This window comes from Dromiciops gliroides, chromosome 3 (genome assembly GCF_019393635.1).
Source record: "Dromiciops gliroides isolate mDroGli1 chromosome 3, mDroGli1.pri, whole genome shotgun sequence".
NCBI classification, from domain to species: domain Eukaryota; kingdom Metazoa; phylum Chordata; class Mammalia; order Microbiotheria; family Microbiotheriidae; genus Dromiciops; species Dromiciops gliroides.
This window is the reverse complement of record NC_057863.1, coordinates 390,321,813-390,340,096: the sequence shown is the minus strand read 5'-3', so window position 1 is coordinate 390,340,096 and position 18,284 is coordinate 390,321,813. Positions and strand designations below refer to the sequence as shown.

The 18,284-nt window shown below is 40.9% G+C and overlaps 1 protein-coding gene across 1 annotated transcript in view; it reads right to left on the bottom strand.

Moving 5' to 3' along the window:
- GLI2 (GLI family zinc finger 2) overlaps positions 1–18,284 on the bottom strand; it is a 320,135-nt gene that overhangs the window by 33,062 nt on the left and 268,789 nt on the right. The window contains exons 6-8 of the mRNA XM_043995795.1: positions 14,573–14,774; positions 10,181–10,394; positions 7,786–7,899 (exon numbers count right to left, since the gene is read on the bottom strand). Of these exons, the coding sequence (XP_043851730.1) occupies positions 7,786–7,899; positions 10,181–10,394; positions 14,573–14,774 (530 nt within the window). The remainder of the gene's footprint in view (positions 1–7,785; positions 7,900–10,180; positions 10,395–14,572; positions 14,775–18,284) is intronic.

Below are 18,284 nucleotides of genomic sequence, written 5' to 3'. Positions count from 1 at the left end.
TAGAAAAAGCTCAAAGAACTTAAACTCATCAGAGTAGCCTCAAGGAGGGATTAATACACACACACACCCAACTGGGTGGAGTAATCTATTTAATCAGGGCAGTAAATGAGCCTAGCACTCATCACAATTGGCTCAAAGACCTCAATCTCATCAGAATTGGCTCAAGGAGGGAATAACATACACACTCAATTGGGTGGAGTAATCTCTCTAACCCTGCAGGAAAATAGGAGGGGAAGGGGATAAAGAGAGAGGGGCAAAAGAAGGAAGGGCAGGTTGGGGAAGGGGACAGACAGAAGCAAATCCCTTTTGAAGAGGGATAGGATGAAAGAAGATGGATAATAGAATATCATGGGGAAGGGAACAGGATGGAAGGGAAACAGTTAACAATAGTAATCATGAAAAATAGAAAAGGGGGAAAAATTGAACAAAAAATATTTATAGCAACTCTTTATGGTGTCTAAGAATTGAGAATCAAGGGAATGTCCATCAATTGAGGAATGACTGAAGAAGCTGTGGTATGATTGTAGTGGAATGATACTGTGCTAGAGGAAATGACAAACAGGATGATCCCAGAAAAACTTGGATGTATAGTAAAGTGAGCAGGACTGGGAGGACATTGTGTGTAGTGACAGCACGATTGTTCAATGAGCAATTGTGAATGACTTAACTACTCTCAGCAATACAATGATCCAAGACAATCCCAAGGGACTGATGATGAAGCCTACTATCCACCCCCATAAAAAGAACTGATAAAAAGGACACTTGTGGATTGTACATATGTAACCTGGTTGCTGTCTTGTGGAGAGGGAGGAAAGGGAGGGAGGGAGAAAAAATTGGAACTCTAAATCTTATGAAAATGAATGTTAAAAACTACCCTTACATATAACTGGAAAAAAAAAAACTTTTAAAAGCTGTCATTGATAAAATAGAGAAGGTAAATTTATTTATTGAGAAAGTTTGGTAGGAAATAGGTTTCATATGACTCCACATGTGTAATGGGTATCATATTGCTTACCTTCTGAATGGGTGGGGGAGGGGCTGAAGGGAGGGGAGAGAATTTGGATCTCAAAATTTTTTAAAATAAATTAACAAACAAATAAATAAATAAATCAAGAAAAAGAATGGTAGATAATGGGAAAGGAAGGGCCCATATAAGAGCTAAAAATCATACCATAGGATCATATAATTAGAGCTGGAAGGGATCTTAGTTCTTATCTAGTGAACCTCTTAATTTTAAAGCTGATGAAACTGAGGCCCAAAGATGTGAAATGTCTTGCTCAAGGTCCAGCACAGTCAGTGAGTGGAACTTCAATCTTCTGACTCCAGGTCAACTCTCTTCCTATGCTGTCTTTGTAAGACGGCAAATATGGCAGCCCTTACTTGAATGGGTTGATAAAAACTCTAGATTGATGAATAGTAGTTCAGTTTTCTAAATTAATTAGAAGAGTAAAATAGCATGACATATGGGTGCCTGGAATTCAGACAAGGCCAGGGACAAGTAAGGTAGCTATAGTCAGTGAAACTGAGCTGTGCAATCTTGTGGCCTAAGGCTACACTGGGTTCTAGTCAAGGTGAGGGTCTTCATCCTCCTTGGGGTAACTCTATGCAGTGTTGGACTATTTATAAGACCTTGGAGGTCCCTTCCATCTCTAAGTCTGTGATTAATATAGCACTTTAATATAGCACTCTCATTTGATTCTCACAACAACCCTGGGAGGAAGGTGCTATCATTATCCCCATTTTATAAATAAGGAAACTGAGGCAGACAGAAGATAAGGATTATGGGCACACACTGGGACAATAAGCCCAGCTCCCCTGGCAGGGGTTAGGAAAATGAAGAAAACTAAATGGATAGCTCCTCAGGAGCTAGTGTGGGCTTCCCAAACCATGAGAATGATTTACTACGAGTTGCATGGTAATCCAGGTTGAGGAAATTTTGAATGCTTGGGGGAATTGGGGTGGTCTGAGGGACAAAGAGAGTGCTTTTACACAAACAAGAGAGAATTGGTCATGACAAATGAAGAACAAAAGGAAAATTGTGATGGGATCAAAAGATGGGGGCAGAAAAAGAAACATGTCCCTGAGCTTCTCCCTATCCCCGAATTAGAATTATGTTAAGCCTGATATTGCAATACTATAGTCAATTGTGTCTGGCCTTGTCATTTCAATTGTATAGGTAAGTTCCAGAAAGGGAACTTCTTCTCCCAGTGTAAATTGTCAACTGCTCTGCAATATATAATCTGGGATGGCTGCTTAGGGAGCTTAGAGGTTGTTATTGGCACAAGGTCTACAGTATGTGTCAGAGGTAGGATTGGAATCCAGCTCTTTCAGACTATTCACTATACCACATTGCCTCTCATATAAGAATTAGTAATATTTTCCAAGTCCCTAAGTAACTCTATGGAATGAATTCTTAAAAACAAAATATGTGTATTTTCCCCTTTCCTATTTCTCCTCTCCCCTCTTTCCCCCTCCTGCAATTTAATGAAGTAAAGGGCCTGGTTTTTTGTGATACAAATACAGAAGAGAAAATGTTGCAGCTCTCCTTTTAGAATGGAGAAAAGGTTATGATATAGAATCTCATGAAAATTCACTCACCAGATGAATTCAAATTGGCTGACATATGACAGCTGAAAGACTATAATAAGCATGGAGTAATAATCGATGATGACAAGGGGTGTCTACTGTGGTGACCCAGGGGTTGGGATATAGGTCTGCTCCCTCTTATCCCTTTAATTAATGTTATGTGGATTGGGGTCAGGTGGAAGGTTGCAAATAATATGTTAATGAAATCTGCAGATGATGCAACACTGACTGATGGAGAAAAGGAATGACAAAAGCAATTCCCTGGACCTCAAGAGGGCATGGACCACAGATGGGAGGAAGGGCAGGGTCCAGAGCAAAGGAGGCTTTGTCGGGTGTTGGGATGATGGAAAAGTTCAGTGGAAACAAAACTAAAAGGAATGATGAGAAGCAAATTAAATGCAAAGGTGAAATGTGTGTGTATGTGTGGGAAATCTAGCAGCCTGCAAGAGAATAGAAATCAATAATTCCCCTCTCCATGGTCTGGGTCTGCTTGCTTGTCACCAATAGATAATAGGTTAACTAAAAGAGCTGTTGGAAAAGAAATGGAGGAGCTGAAGGGAATAAAACGGGGCAAGCCATCCCAGGCCACAACTCCTGGGAAGGAAGCAAGGACCTTTGAGGGCTTTGTTTATTTGTTTTTAAAAATAGAATCCAAAGAGGCCAAGTATTTCTGTGGAATGGGAGGCAGAATTGGAGAAAGAAGCTGATTCTGGGCTTCACTTTTGCTCATACTATCTTTCTCTCCTAAAACGTTATCTCCAATTTATCTCTGATTACCCAAATCCTCCAAGGCTTTCAGTTCAACCAGCACCTTTGCCACAAAGCCTTCCTTCCCTAATCCTGCAGCCCACACTGATCTGTCCCATTTCAACCCCCCTACTGTCTGTACTATTGCATTTGGTTATTAGTAACATACATTAGGTAAGCAAGCCCTTCCAGGCCAGAGGCCCTGTCTTACATTTATTTTACAATCCCTCACAGCAAATACCTACAGGGCCTCTGGCAAAGCAGGTGCTCAATATTTGGTACTTTAAAGAGAACAGAGAGTCATAAATTTGCTTTTTTTCCAGACACAGTAATAATCTCTGGCATAGAGTGCTTTGTACAGAACTTTATGTGTATTATCTCATTTGATCATGTTGATTGTACCTGGGAATGAGCAAGTGCCTTTTTGCTACAGAGTCCTTGCGGTCTTTCCCTGGATTCACCCATTCACCCACCCATCCATCTATCCATCCCCTACTGCACTATTATTTTTCTACTGATGGGTCCTCCCTTTGAGTCAAGTTTAAGAGCAAAGACACTGAATATTCTTTATGACAGACCCACTGAGTCATGTGGTCATGGGTACTTTCTATCAGACAACCATAATTTATATACATATCTGATCATAGGAGCATCCTGGAGCCCAACACTCTATTTTAATGTCTAGTTGCCATCATCAAAGCATCTTTGAAGATGATCTTTGTTCACTTGCTTGGACAAACAACCATTAAATTAAGGAGGTAGCAATGTTAATTTTACTGTGTGGTCTCTGGTTGGTAACATTATTTTGGATTTATCTACAATGTCAAAGTTGTGTTCTGGGTTTTCTTGCTGATCATGAGGTTTCCAAAATGGAAAACTTCTTACCTGATCTCAGAATGGCTACTATTCATATTGTTACCAGTGCTTTTCACCAAAGAGAGTCTTAGCATTACAAGGTAGACAGTAGGATGGGTGGCTGGGGAGGGTGTCATAGGATCTCAGATTTATAAGAGACCTTTGAAGTGGGTCATGACCCCATATGGGGTCACGTAACTAAAAGCGGAGGTCATGAAAAATTTGGCAACAGTAAAAGGTTTGCATACCTATTTTATATATCTATATACCCGGGGTTGCATAACAAGTTCTCAGGTGAAGAGGGGTTGTGAATGGAAAAAGTTAAAGAAGTCCTCAATACAATCCATTCCTAAACAGGGATCTGTTTTACAAAACCTCCACAAGTGGCCATCCAATCTCTGAAAACCTCCAGTTGAGGGAAGGAGGGGGAGGCATGTAGGAAAAAATAAGTTCTTCTCACCCAATGGATTCTCCATCCTTGTCAAGGCAGTACTCTGACTTCAAAGATTACAAGAGCTCCCTGCTGGGCACTGGTGACCTGAACTAGTCCCTTGCCTCTACTCTTTACTCTTTTTTTTTTTTTTTGTGGGGCAATGGGGGTTAAGTGACTTGCCCAGGGTCACACAGATAGTAAGTGTCAAGTGTCTGAGGCCGGATTTGAACTCAGGTCCTCCTGAATCCAGAGCCAGTATTTTATCCGCTGCACCACCTAGCTGCCCCCCCTTGCCTCTACTTACTTGAGGCGAGTTATGGAAAGAAGTTCAGGACCACACAAACCAGGTACCTTCTTGTAACGGAGACAGGAATCCTCCCTGTCTTATCTACTTATGTGAGTTATTTCATCTTTCTTGGAAGCTGATGTATTGCAGGAAAGCAGGAATACTGTGTAGGAGACCCATCTATTCATATCTATCTGAGAATACGAAGTACCAGGAAAGTCTGTTAGATTAGATGTACAGGAGTTATCACTGATAAGAATTAGTCATGACACTGAAGAAGGTCCTTGTCACTACATCTTTCCCATCCTGATATCTCTACCACTTATTCTCTGATGTCTGAAATTTTTTGAGGGGGAAAAACTTTTAATTCCACATTCATAGAAGAATTAAATGGGGAGAAAGGCAATCTAGTTCAATGTCCTCTTTAGGCTGATGGGGTGTAAATACTGGCGTGAAATCTAGAAGATTTGGGTTCTAATCCCACTCTGCCATGAATCTGTAATATAATCATTAGTTAAGCTGCTACTACTCCTCTTTGGGCCTTGACCCCTTCTCTGAAAAATGATGGGCTTGGCCTAGAATTTCTAAGATTCTTTCTGGTTCTGTTCTATAATATTAATTAGAAAAGAAGCTCAAGATTCAAATACCCAAATACTCATGGGAGGGAAACATAGCAACTTAAAATTTACATCCAAGTGTAATATCAAAACCTCTGCTAGGCACATGTTCTGATGTGGAAGAAAAAAGCACTTACCACCACTGAGTGGCTAAAGGTGGGGGTTGGGGGGAGAAGGGAAAAAAAATCATAGAGCAGAGAAAAATGTAGTCCTACTGAGAGCTAGTCTCTGTCCAGAGCACAGCAAGGAGGTAACTCCTGCTCTCCAGGGACAGATGTTTTAAAAACTAGCATTAAATTTAAAGTCATCTTAAGATGACAACCAGAAAATGTTTTACGTTTGGAATAGCGTCCTGGGAGAAGCATTTATTTTAATTTTAAGAGGACAACTCCCAAATGAGATTAAATATGTAACTCCCACTGATTCCACTGGGACTGACAATGGAAGTTAAAGGCTGGATCTGACCACCCAGGATCTTATTTTTCCAAAGTTCATTGGCTCACTTTTAAAGTTAAGTTTCTGCCTTCAAGTGGAAAGGATATTGGAATTAAGGTCTCTTAGTGAGTGTAGATTTTAAACAGGGTGATAGAGAAAACTGGATCTTCAGAGATGCATTTCTGCTTAGATCCTCAGAAAACAACCTACTTTAATTCATTCATTCTTCCTAAAGACAAAATGCTTATATCTTATATAAAAAAAAACAAAAACAGAAAAATCCCCAAGGAAGTAGAAAGCACTGGGGCACTATTAAACAGGAGGACTGGTAAGAGGGGAAAGCTCTAGGAGCATCTTAGAAGTGGGATCAATGTCCATCTGTTTAGGATGACTTAAGTATACACTTACTGTGAGATGGACAAGATGACCTCTCAAGGTCCTCTATAGACTTAGCTTTATGGGTTAAATAACTTTAATTACATTTTTTTTTAATTCTGAAAGGATATGAAGCAACTTACAAATTAAAATACAGTTTCAGAAAAGGATAAAAGAGCCCATCTAAAGATAGCAGAGGGAATAGATGTACTCAGGCACATGGATTGAGTTTCCTTAGTGATTCAGTGTTAAAATTGGCCCACTGTTTTTGTTTTGTTTTGTCTTGTTTTGGTAGTTCTCTGAAGAACACAAATTTGTCTTTGGAAGCAAAATTTCACCTGGAACTAAACTTGAGCAAGAATTTGTCATGTGGGTTATTGACAAATGCCTTCAAATCAAAAGTGACCATTCCCTTTGAGTCTGAGGAGTTTAGATGCCAGTGCAAGGTGGAGTTCAGGTCTCATCTTGATTTTATTTGTTTAGGAGGGTCTGGGAGTGGTAGGGAAAGGTCCTGATGAGGGTGAAGTCCAAAGTTGGCTGGACAAATTTGTCAGGTTGCATGGTTTCTGCTGTGCTTTGAGCCTCTTCCCTCAGGAGACCTGCCTCCTTCCCCTAATGGTGCTGACTCTAGCATGTTTATCTTTCAATGATACGCTATCTTCATCAATTTTACCAGCCCCTCGATGATGGCCAGCCTCACCGCACCCATGCATCATGCTGAGACCCACTTTAGATTCCGTGCGGGAAGAGGAATTTGTCATAAACACCTCTGTTCGCCTGACAATAACACAGCCCAATATTTCATGAAAATGAAGTGCCCAGAGCACGCCTGATAGTTTACAGTTGTGATAAAGGATGGTCCAATGGATGCAATTGGCGGCAGGGCAGCTCTCTATGGTAAAGCAGGGGAAAGAAAGCAGAGGCCTGAGGGGCCTTCTTGATGTCAAAAGCTGTGTCCTTACCGCAAAGGATGGTGTGATAAACAATCTCATACTGAGCTGGGAAGGAGCCCTGACTAAGAGCTCGGGACCCATGCTTCCTTTCCTCCATGATCTATGTCTGTTCGGAGACACAAGGACTGCTAGCTTTGCAGTCTTGGAAAGTCAAGTCAAGTAGTATAATTTCTGAGGTTACCCACATAAATGTCCCGTCCCTCTTCATTCCTGGGCCACACATCAGGCATCTAAATTCCCAAAGAAATAGCATTTCATTTAATGGATGGAAGTGGGTAAGAGCCTTTGACCAGCATGCTTGTGTATAATTCCCTCTGGGGGCTGGGTCTCTCTTGAAAATCAATATGAAACCAACCCACCAAGAAGGGAGGGATGGTGAATATGGGGTGTGGGAGCCTCGTTACTGGTAAAAACTTTATCACTTGGGCAACCTCAGGAATCTTTATATGGGGGGAGGGGGCAGACAAAGGGCATTGTAGCCTGGGAAGAAGGGGTTACCTGTGTCAGTGGGGATGCTGGTCTCAGCCCCTCAGTTTCAGTCTTGACCTTGCTGCGCTTGTTAATTACAGGATTGACCGTGCTGCTCACTGCTGACTCACTGCTTTGCTTGTTCTGGAGAGATCAGAGGAGAACCCATGTCAGGGTCAAGCTCTGGAAAGTCCAGGAAATGCAACCAGGGCTTGTTTGACTGCAAGAGGTGATTGTCAGCAGTGGATAGAGGTGGGTGAATGGGGGAAGGGACAGGGTAGGTTTGTGGACACATCAAGTTAATGGTGAGGGCAGCATCATAATCGTTTCTGAATAGGACTTTCAGAGTTACATTGTACTTCGAAACGACCCCATGTAATAGGAAGTGCATATATTATGATCATTCCCATATTATAGATGAATAAGCTGAGACTCAGACTGGAGAACTGACTTACTCATAAGTATCAGAGATAAGGCGGGAGATAATCCATGTCTGACTTTTAAGACTCATGGTCTGGCCTCTATGCCATGAAATTGAGGAGAGGGACCTTTGAACTCCCAGGTAGGATTTTGGAATTGTCCCTTTGATAACCAAGCACTTGTATATGTTTCTCTGTGTGTGTGCATGTGTCCATGTTTGTGCAAGTATGTCTGTGAAGGAGGAAAGGAAAAGGAAAGAGAAAAAGTATAGAAATACTAGTAAGTCAGAGGACAGGTGACAAAAAGCAATTTGGCAAAGATACTGTGGTGGTCTGTCATTTCCTTCTCCAGCTCATTTTATAGCTGATGAAACTGAGGCAAACAGGGTTAAGCAACTCAACCAGGGTTATACAGCTAGTTAGTGTCTAAGGCCAGGTTTGAAATCACAAAGATGAGTCTTCCTGACTTCAGGCTGGGGCATTATATCTGCTGTACCACCTAGCTGTCCCTCAGATTCCATTGGCTCCCATTATCCAAAAGATCCTTCACCAGTCTATTGACAAGCATCACGAGGGTGATTTTAAGGCCAGCAGATATAGGATCATAGATTTAGAGCTGGAAGTGAATGAGTCCAACTCCCTAATTTTACAGAGAAGGAAACTGAGGCTTAGAGAGGGATAGAATAAGTTATTTATTAAGCAGCTATATTGTGTCAGGTGCTATGCTAAGTGCTTTACAAATATTATCTCATTTGAAATTGAGTTGGAGTGACTTGCTCAGTTCATACAACTAGCAAGTGTCTGAGATGGGATTTGAACTCATATCTTCTTGACTCAAAGTGACACCTTTCAAAGCCTCTGTCCTCTTACCTCTTTGCTTTTCAGCCAGCCAGCCTCAATGATGAAGTACTAGTACTCCCCTGAATTTTCCCCTCCCCACATTGATTTGAAATATCAAAATATCTTTCCTCCTATTTTCTTTGTCCATAACTAACAGAATTTTAAAAGGACATTAGGTATCATAAGGATAATGAGATTCAAACTGGAAGAGACCTGGAAAGAAATATCATCCAGACCTGTTTATTTTATAAATAAGGAAATTGGGGTCAAACTGGAAGTTAAGACTAGATCCCTTTAAGGCCCTGGACTTTCAGCCTAATAGCCTTGTGTTTTTCTATGCTGTTGTTCCCAAGGATCTTAATACTTTTTTTTTTTTTTTGGTATGGAGGGGGGGGCCTAGGGAATAGGAGGGAGAAAGATAAAAACAAAACAAACAAACAAACAAATAAATAAATAAAGTACAGCCTTTCCAGGAAAAATCCTTGGGATCATTCCTCTCAACTCAATGGGATCTGATTGATTTTCCTTCAGGTCAGGTCCTGTATAGTTAAACCACAGAGCTTTGGGCAACATTTTGAATGAACTGAGGAGAATAGGAGTAAATGAACCCAAGGAGTATTAACACCCTGAGGGCAAGTGGACCAGAAAGGTTTGGGAATTTTCCCCCTAAAATATATACAAATATGATAAGTGATTCAGGCTGACATAAATTGGGGGATAGAATTCAAAACATTACAAAACCTTTTCCAGCTCTCATAATAATTCTTTACAATTGTACAATGCATGCTTGATGTGTTCCAAAGTGTTTTCACAGCAGTAATTATCTTTCATCTCCCCAACTATATTGCAAGTTAGGCAAGGTAGGAATTATTTTATCGCTGTTTCACAGATGAGGAAATTGAGTTGCAAAGAAGTTACATGACTTCCTTAGGAGAAGCAGGACTAGAATTCAGTTCTTCTAATTCTATTCTAGTGCTCTTTCCATAGTTTAAACCCACACAAATCACAAATCATACCAGGAAATTCTAAATAACTGGCATAGAAAGAAAAGGTCACAGATAAAGCTTAACTGTACAACATTTCATTCCCCTTCTCTAACAGATTAAAAAAAAAAATCTTCTTTTGGATTTTAGCCAGGTGGACTTTCTCCCTTCCCAACCTCCTACCTGGTTTGAGTCAGGTATGCAGTTGTTGCTGTTGCTGAGCTGTGTAGGTGTGGGGTTGACTGAGATGACGGCCATGTGCTGCCTGCTGGGGAAGGTGGGGGAGGGCTGGATTAAGGGTGGGGTGTGTCCAAAGGCTGAGCTCAGGCCCCTTTGCTGGCTCAGGATCTGCTGATAGGCCACTGGATTGATGGGGTGGGGGAAAGTGAAGGCTGGACTGCAACAAAAAAAAACCATGAATCAATCAATCAATTACCAAATCCAACAGTCAATCAATTCCTACTATAAGCTAGGTATACAAAATAAGAAACAACTCAAGGCTCATATATTCTATCAAGGGAGATTACATATACATATCTAAGTATATTTAAAATGAACACATTAAAAAAATGAACACATAAATACAAGATCATTTTTGGAGGAGAAAGGCACGAGCAGCTGGGAACATCTAGAAAGGTCTCATGATTAAACTGACCTTTGAAAAAACTAGGGATTCTAAGAGGAATTGGTGAGGAGGAAACGCATTATGAAAAAAAGAATAATTAATAATGGATTTCTTGGGTGACCCAGAGATCCGTCCTTTCTTCTCTCCCCTCCCCCTCTTCCCAAGTCCTATTCACCTAGATCTGATTTGGGACAAGCCCAAGGAAACAAAAGAAATAGAGATAGACTCTTGTATAGCTCAGTGAAGGACCACACCTAGATAATGGAATTTGCCTTAAGCAACTTGAGTTGAGGGTCTTCTCCCTGATGTCATCTGTAAAGTTAATTTTAATGTAGACCACCCTCAAGTCACATTGACCAATGGAATTGAACGATGCTTACCAATTAGCTTTGATCAATGTATAATGACCTGCCTTTATCAAAAGAAGATTAAAACCCTTGGACACTCCAGGAATGTGCTGTCTTGGCCAGCACTCTTGGCTCTGGGCTCTCCCTTTAAGGATAGTTTAAGTCTGGTAAGTCTTCTGAACTGTCTTGGGTCTCCTTGAGATGACAGGCTGTCTCTCAGGGAGACAGTATGGCTCTCTTGAGGCTTTCTTCCTGCTCAAGTCATGCTGTATGTGTATATATGTGTATGTGTCTGTGAATGTATGTGTATACACACATGCATGCATATGTGTGCATGTGTATATATGTGCTTATATACTGTATATAATAATGAATTAAATATTCTTACCCCAAACTGATATTATAGTAATAGCAATTATTTTTTCAAACACAGTTTTGACTTAATTATAAAACAGCAGCTTGGTGAGGTTATATTTTGGAACAAAGGAGAAAACCTGTAGCTTATCTCATATCAGCCACATTGTTAAGACAGAAATATTTCCCTGCTGGGAATTATCCTGGGGCCCTATGAAATGAATTGAAATAAATCCTACTAAAAACCAGTTTTCATTAGGTCACTTCCCAGATCAAGAACCCACAATAGCTCCTTATTGTCCATTTAGTCAAGCTCCAGTGCCTTTGCTTGGCTTTTAGGGTACTCTACAGTCTGCTGCTGAGCCTACCTGCTACCCTTCCTGTCCTGTCTCTTCCCACTGCTCCTGCAACTGGTTTCCCCATTGTAACTGTGTATGCCATCATAGCTTTTTGTCTTTTGCCCTTGTGTTTCCTCACTTGAAATATCTAATCTCCTACCATCTTATTTACATTTTTTTTAAAGACTCGGCTCAAGGGGCAGCTAGGTGGTGCAGTGGATAGAGCACCGGCCCTGGAGTCAGGAGTACCTGAGTTCAAATCCGGCCTCAGACACTTAACACTTACTAGCTGTGTGACCCTGGGCAAGTCACTTAACCCAATTGCCTCACTAAAAAACCAAAACCCAAAACAAAAACAAACAAACAAAAAAAGACTCAGCTCAAGCCTTAGTTACTCCATTAAGCCTTCTCCTCTCCTATTGGCTCTAACCCATACCATCTCTTCCTTTTCTGAAGTTTCATTTTTAAAACTAGAAAATTATTTCCTAAATGTGGATTTTATCTCTCTATTATCATATATCTGTTAAAAACACTGGATGATAGTACCATAGATTTAGAGCTGGAAGGGACTTTAGATATATAATCCAAACCTCCTCATTTGACCGATAAGGAAACTGAAGCCTAGAGGTTTAAACCTCTCTGATTATCCCACATGCCAGACACATGGTTGTTGATAAATAAATACTCATCAGTTGGTTTTCTGACTCATGATGAAGATGCAATTAGTCTCCATAGTTATCAGGCAGCACGCTTGAAATGCTAAACTATAAAAATCACATTGTAAATAGAGACTTTTTCATTTGTCCAGAGATTGAGAGGGTCCTTTTTTTGTGTGGAAGATTACAGATAATAGAGTTATCCTATATATTATATATGGGTCACTGAGTTTCCAAGAATTATGATGCCAAAAAAATAAACAAACACAATCTCAAAATGATCTTGATCATAACTGGATCTTCCTTTGACGAGGCACATCAGTCACCTTAGAGCCTTCATTCTGAACATCTGTCATCACTGTACGGTGGTGCAGAAGTAGAATTGCAGAAGACACCCCCTAAGGTGGCTTGTTGGTATGAACCTTTGATATCAGTTTATGTACATGTTCTTTTCTGCTTCAGAAAAGTCCAGGAAAAATAATGTAAGCAAAATCATAGCTTTAGGGCTAGAAGGGACCTTAGAAACCATCCCATCCAACCTCCTCATTTTATAGATTAGGAGACCGAGACCTAGAGAAGTTAAGTAAATTGCACAATGTCACATACCTCGTATAATTTTTTTTTAAATCCTAAAACATTTGGGTATTTGCATTTTTTAGCTGCTTGGATACCAGATACAGGATAGTTCCCTGTGCCTGGCTTTAAACTGTTGGTGCCAGAGGTAGATGTAAACTTGGAGCTTACTTCACCCTAATTTAAAAATCAAAACAGACAAAAAACAACAAAAAGACCTCTCCGGGTCTTGGCACATATTTTGCCTAGGCTGCAAAATCTGCATGGACTCACTAACTCTTCTAACTCACTGAGCCACACTCCTTCTTTTGGTTTCAGGCCTCTGTGCTAAGGGGATACAAAGGTCTATCGAGTTGGCAAAGTTTCCCCTTAGATGCAAATTTCCAAGAAGCCAAACAAAAAGACAATAAGGAAGGAAGGGATGACTTACTAAATTTATCTTAGCCTTCCCTACTACCTGGTTTTATTTAAGCTTCACTGCCTAATTTTCCTTAGCATCTACATTCTGATTTTCTTTTCTCCTAGAACACAGGGACCAGAGTTGGGTAGAAAGATGTGAAGGTAAGGGGACAGAGGACCCCATTTCTATCAGTTCCCACCTCTGAACTCTCATTAATGTACCTTCCTGTCAATCCCCAGGTATATGTAGTTGAGATATCCTTTGTTTCTCTTCAAAAACATTAAGTTAGACCAATCTACAGATCTCCACATTCTCTGTGTGAGAACAGAAAGAATGACCTCCAGCCATTTATTTAGCCAACAGCTAGTTCCCTACATTACTGAAGAACATGGCTGATGGAGATTCTTGCCTATACTACCTCAGGTACCATTTATTACAACTGATTTGGATCCCCCCAAAATCACTGGTGATGGGTTATGAACATTTTTACTCTCAGGTCAAAGGGCAGAAGCCCATTTAAGGTTCTCAACATTTTTTGCTGCCTGGTTGCTCTTCTGGTTTCAGTCTAACATGTTATGGAGTGAAATCCTTAATAAAAGAATGGCCAAGGACTGCATAGACAGGAAGGGAGGAAGAGAGGCGGATTTTGTCAACAGAATTTGGACAGGTAATTTGTTATATGATACAATGGGATATTTGTTATTGGGATAGAGAATTCCTTAGTGTAAATGCTATGGTTATGGTCCGACAGACAACCTGGCAGTTTAATGACCCAGTTAGTATTCAGTGGAAATTAAAACACCCACCTGGGGTGTGTCCCTGATTTCATGATTGTATCTCTTGTCATGGACCTGGCCAGCTTCACTGTTCACATCAGAAAGGAGGAGTGTAGGTTCAAAGGTAGGTTTCCCCCCTTAACTCTTACCCGCTCCCCCCCCCCCCACCTTAATAAGTCACAACTGAGGATGAATCTCCGAGAAGGCTACTTGGACTCTTTATCATTAGTCTTTAAGAAATGCACAGCATTAATGGGAAAAGTTACTTTTATGCTGATCCATAAAAGCATTTGCTGCCCATCTTCCACAGTTCAAAGGACCAATTAAATACCACTCCTACCAAATTCCCCCAGACCAAAGCTCCTGATCTCTGAGGTACAGCAGTTAGCCTTAGTGAATTAGACTGAAGACTGGCTCCCCTGACTCGGGAGATTCCCAAGCTCAAGAGGGCCTTGTGGTCAATCCTTTAGCCAAAGATCAAACGGGTGCCACTCTCTCTCTTTTACCTGATTGCCCCTGCAGACAGATGTCCGTAGGAACCACTAGCTGCTGAACTGCTTCGGGAGTTATTAATATAAGCCACCAGAGAGTTTGGAGAGGTCCTAATCATCGTCTGCAGATCAATGCTGGCATCTGAGAGTGGGGAGATCGACAGGGCCCGCTTTCGACTTAACCTTGGGGTCACCCGGGGACTGGAAAATCTGGACACTGCAGAAGAAAGAGCAAAGGCAGAGCTAGTTAGTTTGAAATACTTTTTGTGGGGATGAAAGAAGAGACTTTAAAAACAAACCACCCAGTCAATTAACTTAAATTCAACAAACATGAAGTCCTTGTTACATGCCAGGCTCTGTGTTCAGTGCAGGGTACAAAAGACAAAAATAAAGCAGTCCCTGACCTTATGGAGCTTGACGTATATGAGAAGGCATAAGACCTAGTCCCTTTCAAGCACCATAGACTCTTAGTAAAGAAATACACACCTAGAGTCAGCATTTATTTTGTGCTTGAAGGAGTTTATTTCGTGCAAAGCATTTTGTCATTTGGGACTCACAACAACCATGGGAGACAGGTGCTATGATTGTCTCCATTTTACAGATGAGGAAACTGGGGTGATTTGCCCAGGTCACACACCTCTGAGGCTGGATTTGAACTCAAGTCTTCCTGACTCTATGTATAGTGCTTTAGGCACTGCTTCATCCATCTGCAGGTGTGCTGCAGCATGCACAAAACTTATTCATTATTTACAATATATGGTATAATAATAACCTCTCTTTCCATAGTGTTTAAGGTTTACAAAGTGCATTTCTTTCTCACAGTCTCCATGTGAGGTAGTTACATACAGGAAACTGAGAGTCCCAGAATTTAAACCACTTGCTTATAGTCACAGAGATCTTAAATGGCAGAGCAAGGATTTGAATCCAAGTTGTTGTTGGTTCTCAAAGAGGACCATGATATCAGGGTGAAATCATGACTTGCACCGAATTGGATTTAAGTGAGGGAGGGCTGTGCAAGGTTACCAGCCTCACTTTCTCCTCCAGAGACATCTGGGTCCAGTGGCAAGATATAGATCAAGATGACTGGAGATCTCCCTGGGTGTTTTTAGGCAATTGGGGTTAAGTGACTTGCCCAGGGTCACACGGCTACTAAGTATCCGAGGTGAGATTTGCTCCTTCTAGCTTCAGGGCCAGTGCTCTATCCAATGTACCACATAGCTGCCCCTTGAATCCAAGTATGCTGACTGCCAATGCTGAGGTCTTCCCTTTACGATAAACTCAAGCTTGTCTATATTCCAATCTGGCCATTGGAAGCTAGTAGCACCCTTTGTGTCTCCTCTAAACCATCATTAGTTTTTGGGGATCCAAAACTATTCTACGTTGTCTTTCCCTTTCATTTTAGCACTAAGTATGATACCACATAAACGTACATAAAGTATCACAGCTAAGGGGCAGCTAGGTGGCACAGTGGATAAAGTACTGGCCCTGGATTCAGGAGGACCTGAGTTCAAATCCAGCCTCAGACACTTGACACTAGCTGTGTGACCCTGGACAAGTCACTTAACCCTCATTGCCCAGCACCAAAAAAACAAAACAAAAAAACAGCAACAACAAAAAAAACCCAACCAAAACACAAAAAACCCCAGCTAATATCCAATTACAGGAAATCCGTGCAATGCACTCCCAATGTTTATGCTTCCAACTGAAAAGTTTGCTTTTATAAGTCACAGATTCATAGAGCTGGAAGAGACCACTGACCATTTGGTCCAATCTCCCCTGCTCCTCCCATTTTGCAGGTGAAAGAATTGACACCTAGGCCTCCTTTAATTCCCAACTAAAATTTCATCTTCTACAGGAAGAATTTCCCAATCCCTCTTAATTCTAGCACCTTTATTCTGTTTATTTTTCTTATTTATCCTGTCTATTGCTTGCTTTGTATATGTTCCTTTACGTGCTGTCTCCCCATTAGATTATGGACGGGGATTATCTTGGCTTCTTTTTGTATCCCCAGTGTTTAACAGGGTACCTGATACATAGTAGGTGCTTAATAAATGTTTATTGGCTGATTGACTGACTAGAAAGATCAAGTGACTTCCCTAAGGCCACATAACAAGATAGTAGAAAAGTGTGGACTAGAACCTGGGTCTCCTGCGTCCCCATCAAGTACTCTTTCTTGCTTTTATGCCATAATTCCTTCTGATGGCTGTTCTGCTTAATAAAGGCAGAAAGCACAGAGTGTTCAAATAAGCAAAGTGAAATGTTTTAGTTTTTCCCTGTTAGGATTTTCCCAGCTAATGGAGTGCTGGGTCTGGAGTCAGAAAGACCTGAATTCAAACCTAATCTCAGACACTTTCTAGTGGTATGACTGTAGGCAAATAAGGATGACAAGAGCATATGCCTCTCAGGCTTGTGTGGATCAAATGAAATAATATTTGTAAAGCACTTTCCCAATTTTAAAGTATTAAATGAATACAATCATCATCATCCATCATGAAAACTTCTGGAGGGTAAGGTCCATACCTGATGGTGACTTTTTTGGACCCTCTACAATACCCAGAGTGCACATAATTGATACTCACTAAATGCCTGTCAATCGATAAATTGTGTTTGTATTTAGCTTTATGTTCTTCATTCTAACTGCTTTTAAAAATATTCTCTTATGTGTAAAAGCCCCAATTGACAGAGATTTTATCATATTACTGAGTACTTTGGAACTTTCTCAATAACTTGAATACCTTTTCCCTGTAATAACACTGGGAACTTAGTCATAATTTTATTGATGCTATTTTGGAAAAGCAGAAACAACATAATTTAGTAAAAAGACCCCTGGAAACAGGAATCAGATAACCTTGGTTTCTGTCCCAGTTCTATGTGGGCAAGTTAATTCACCTCATATATAAAATAAAGGGGTTGGTCTCTTCTGGTTCTAATATTTTATTTATTGTGGACTTATTTAACTGAGGTTTTTGCCTCCTACAGATTTCATCCAGACAGAGGGGAATGTGATATCTTAGTGGCCACTGATGCTGTAAATATTTGATTTTACCTTATAAGAGCCTGGGTGAAGCTATCAGCCTATTCCCAAAATGCAAGGTGTGCTAAAAAGGGAAGGGATCAGCTCACCAGTGAAGTGGAAGTTTGCTAGAACATGAAGCTACAGACCCCAAGACAATTAGCATGGGAGAAGACCAGATAACAGAGAACCTGTAGGCTGATGGAGGCTTGGGTAGGCAGGTGGTCAGTGGGTGGAATTGAGAGTCATAGCCAGAGTTCTAGTTAGAGTAGGGAGTAGGAAAAAGAGGTGCTAGAGGAGGGAACATGTGTATTCAAGATCACAATAACCATGGAAGAAATAACCAATGGGAATCCAAAATTTAGAAAGGGAATGTAAGACCAAAATGGTGGGGAAATAGAAAACTGGGCAGTGCTACTGGATCAGAAAACAACTAGCATTTCTCTGCTATCAATTGAGGCTTCTTGAAGTGTTGTTAAGGATTATTTTTCCCTGGGCATAAGACGATATGGGGACAATAGCCCTGTATGGAGTCAGTTGGGAGGAGAGGTCTGACCCTACGTCTGGTTCCTTATGTTGTAACATTGGTGGATTTGGTGGATTGACTGAGGTCTGGGTGAGGTTCTTGACATCCAGACTTTCGAGGGGATGAGGACTGTGGGTGGGAAAGGAAGAAAAGAAGGATAATGCAAGGCAATGTCACTCTCACAGATG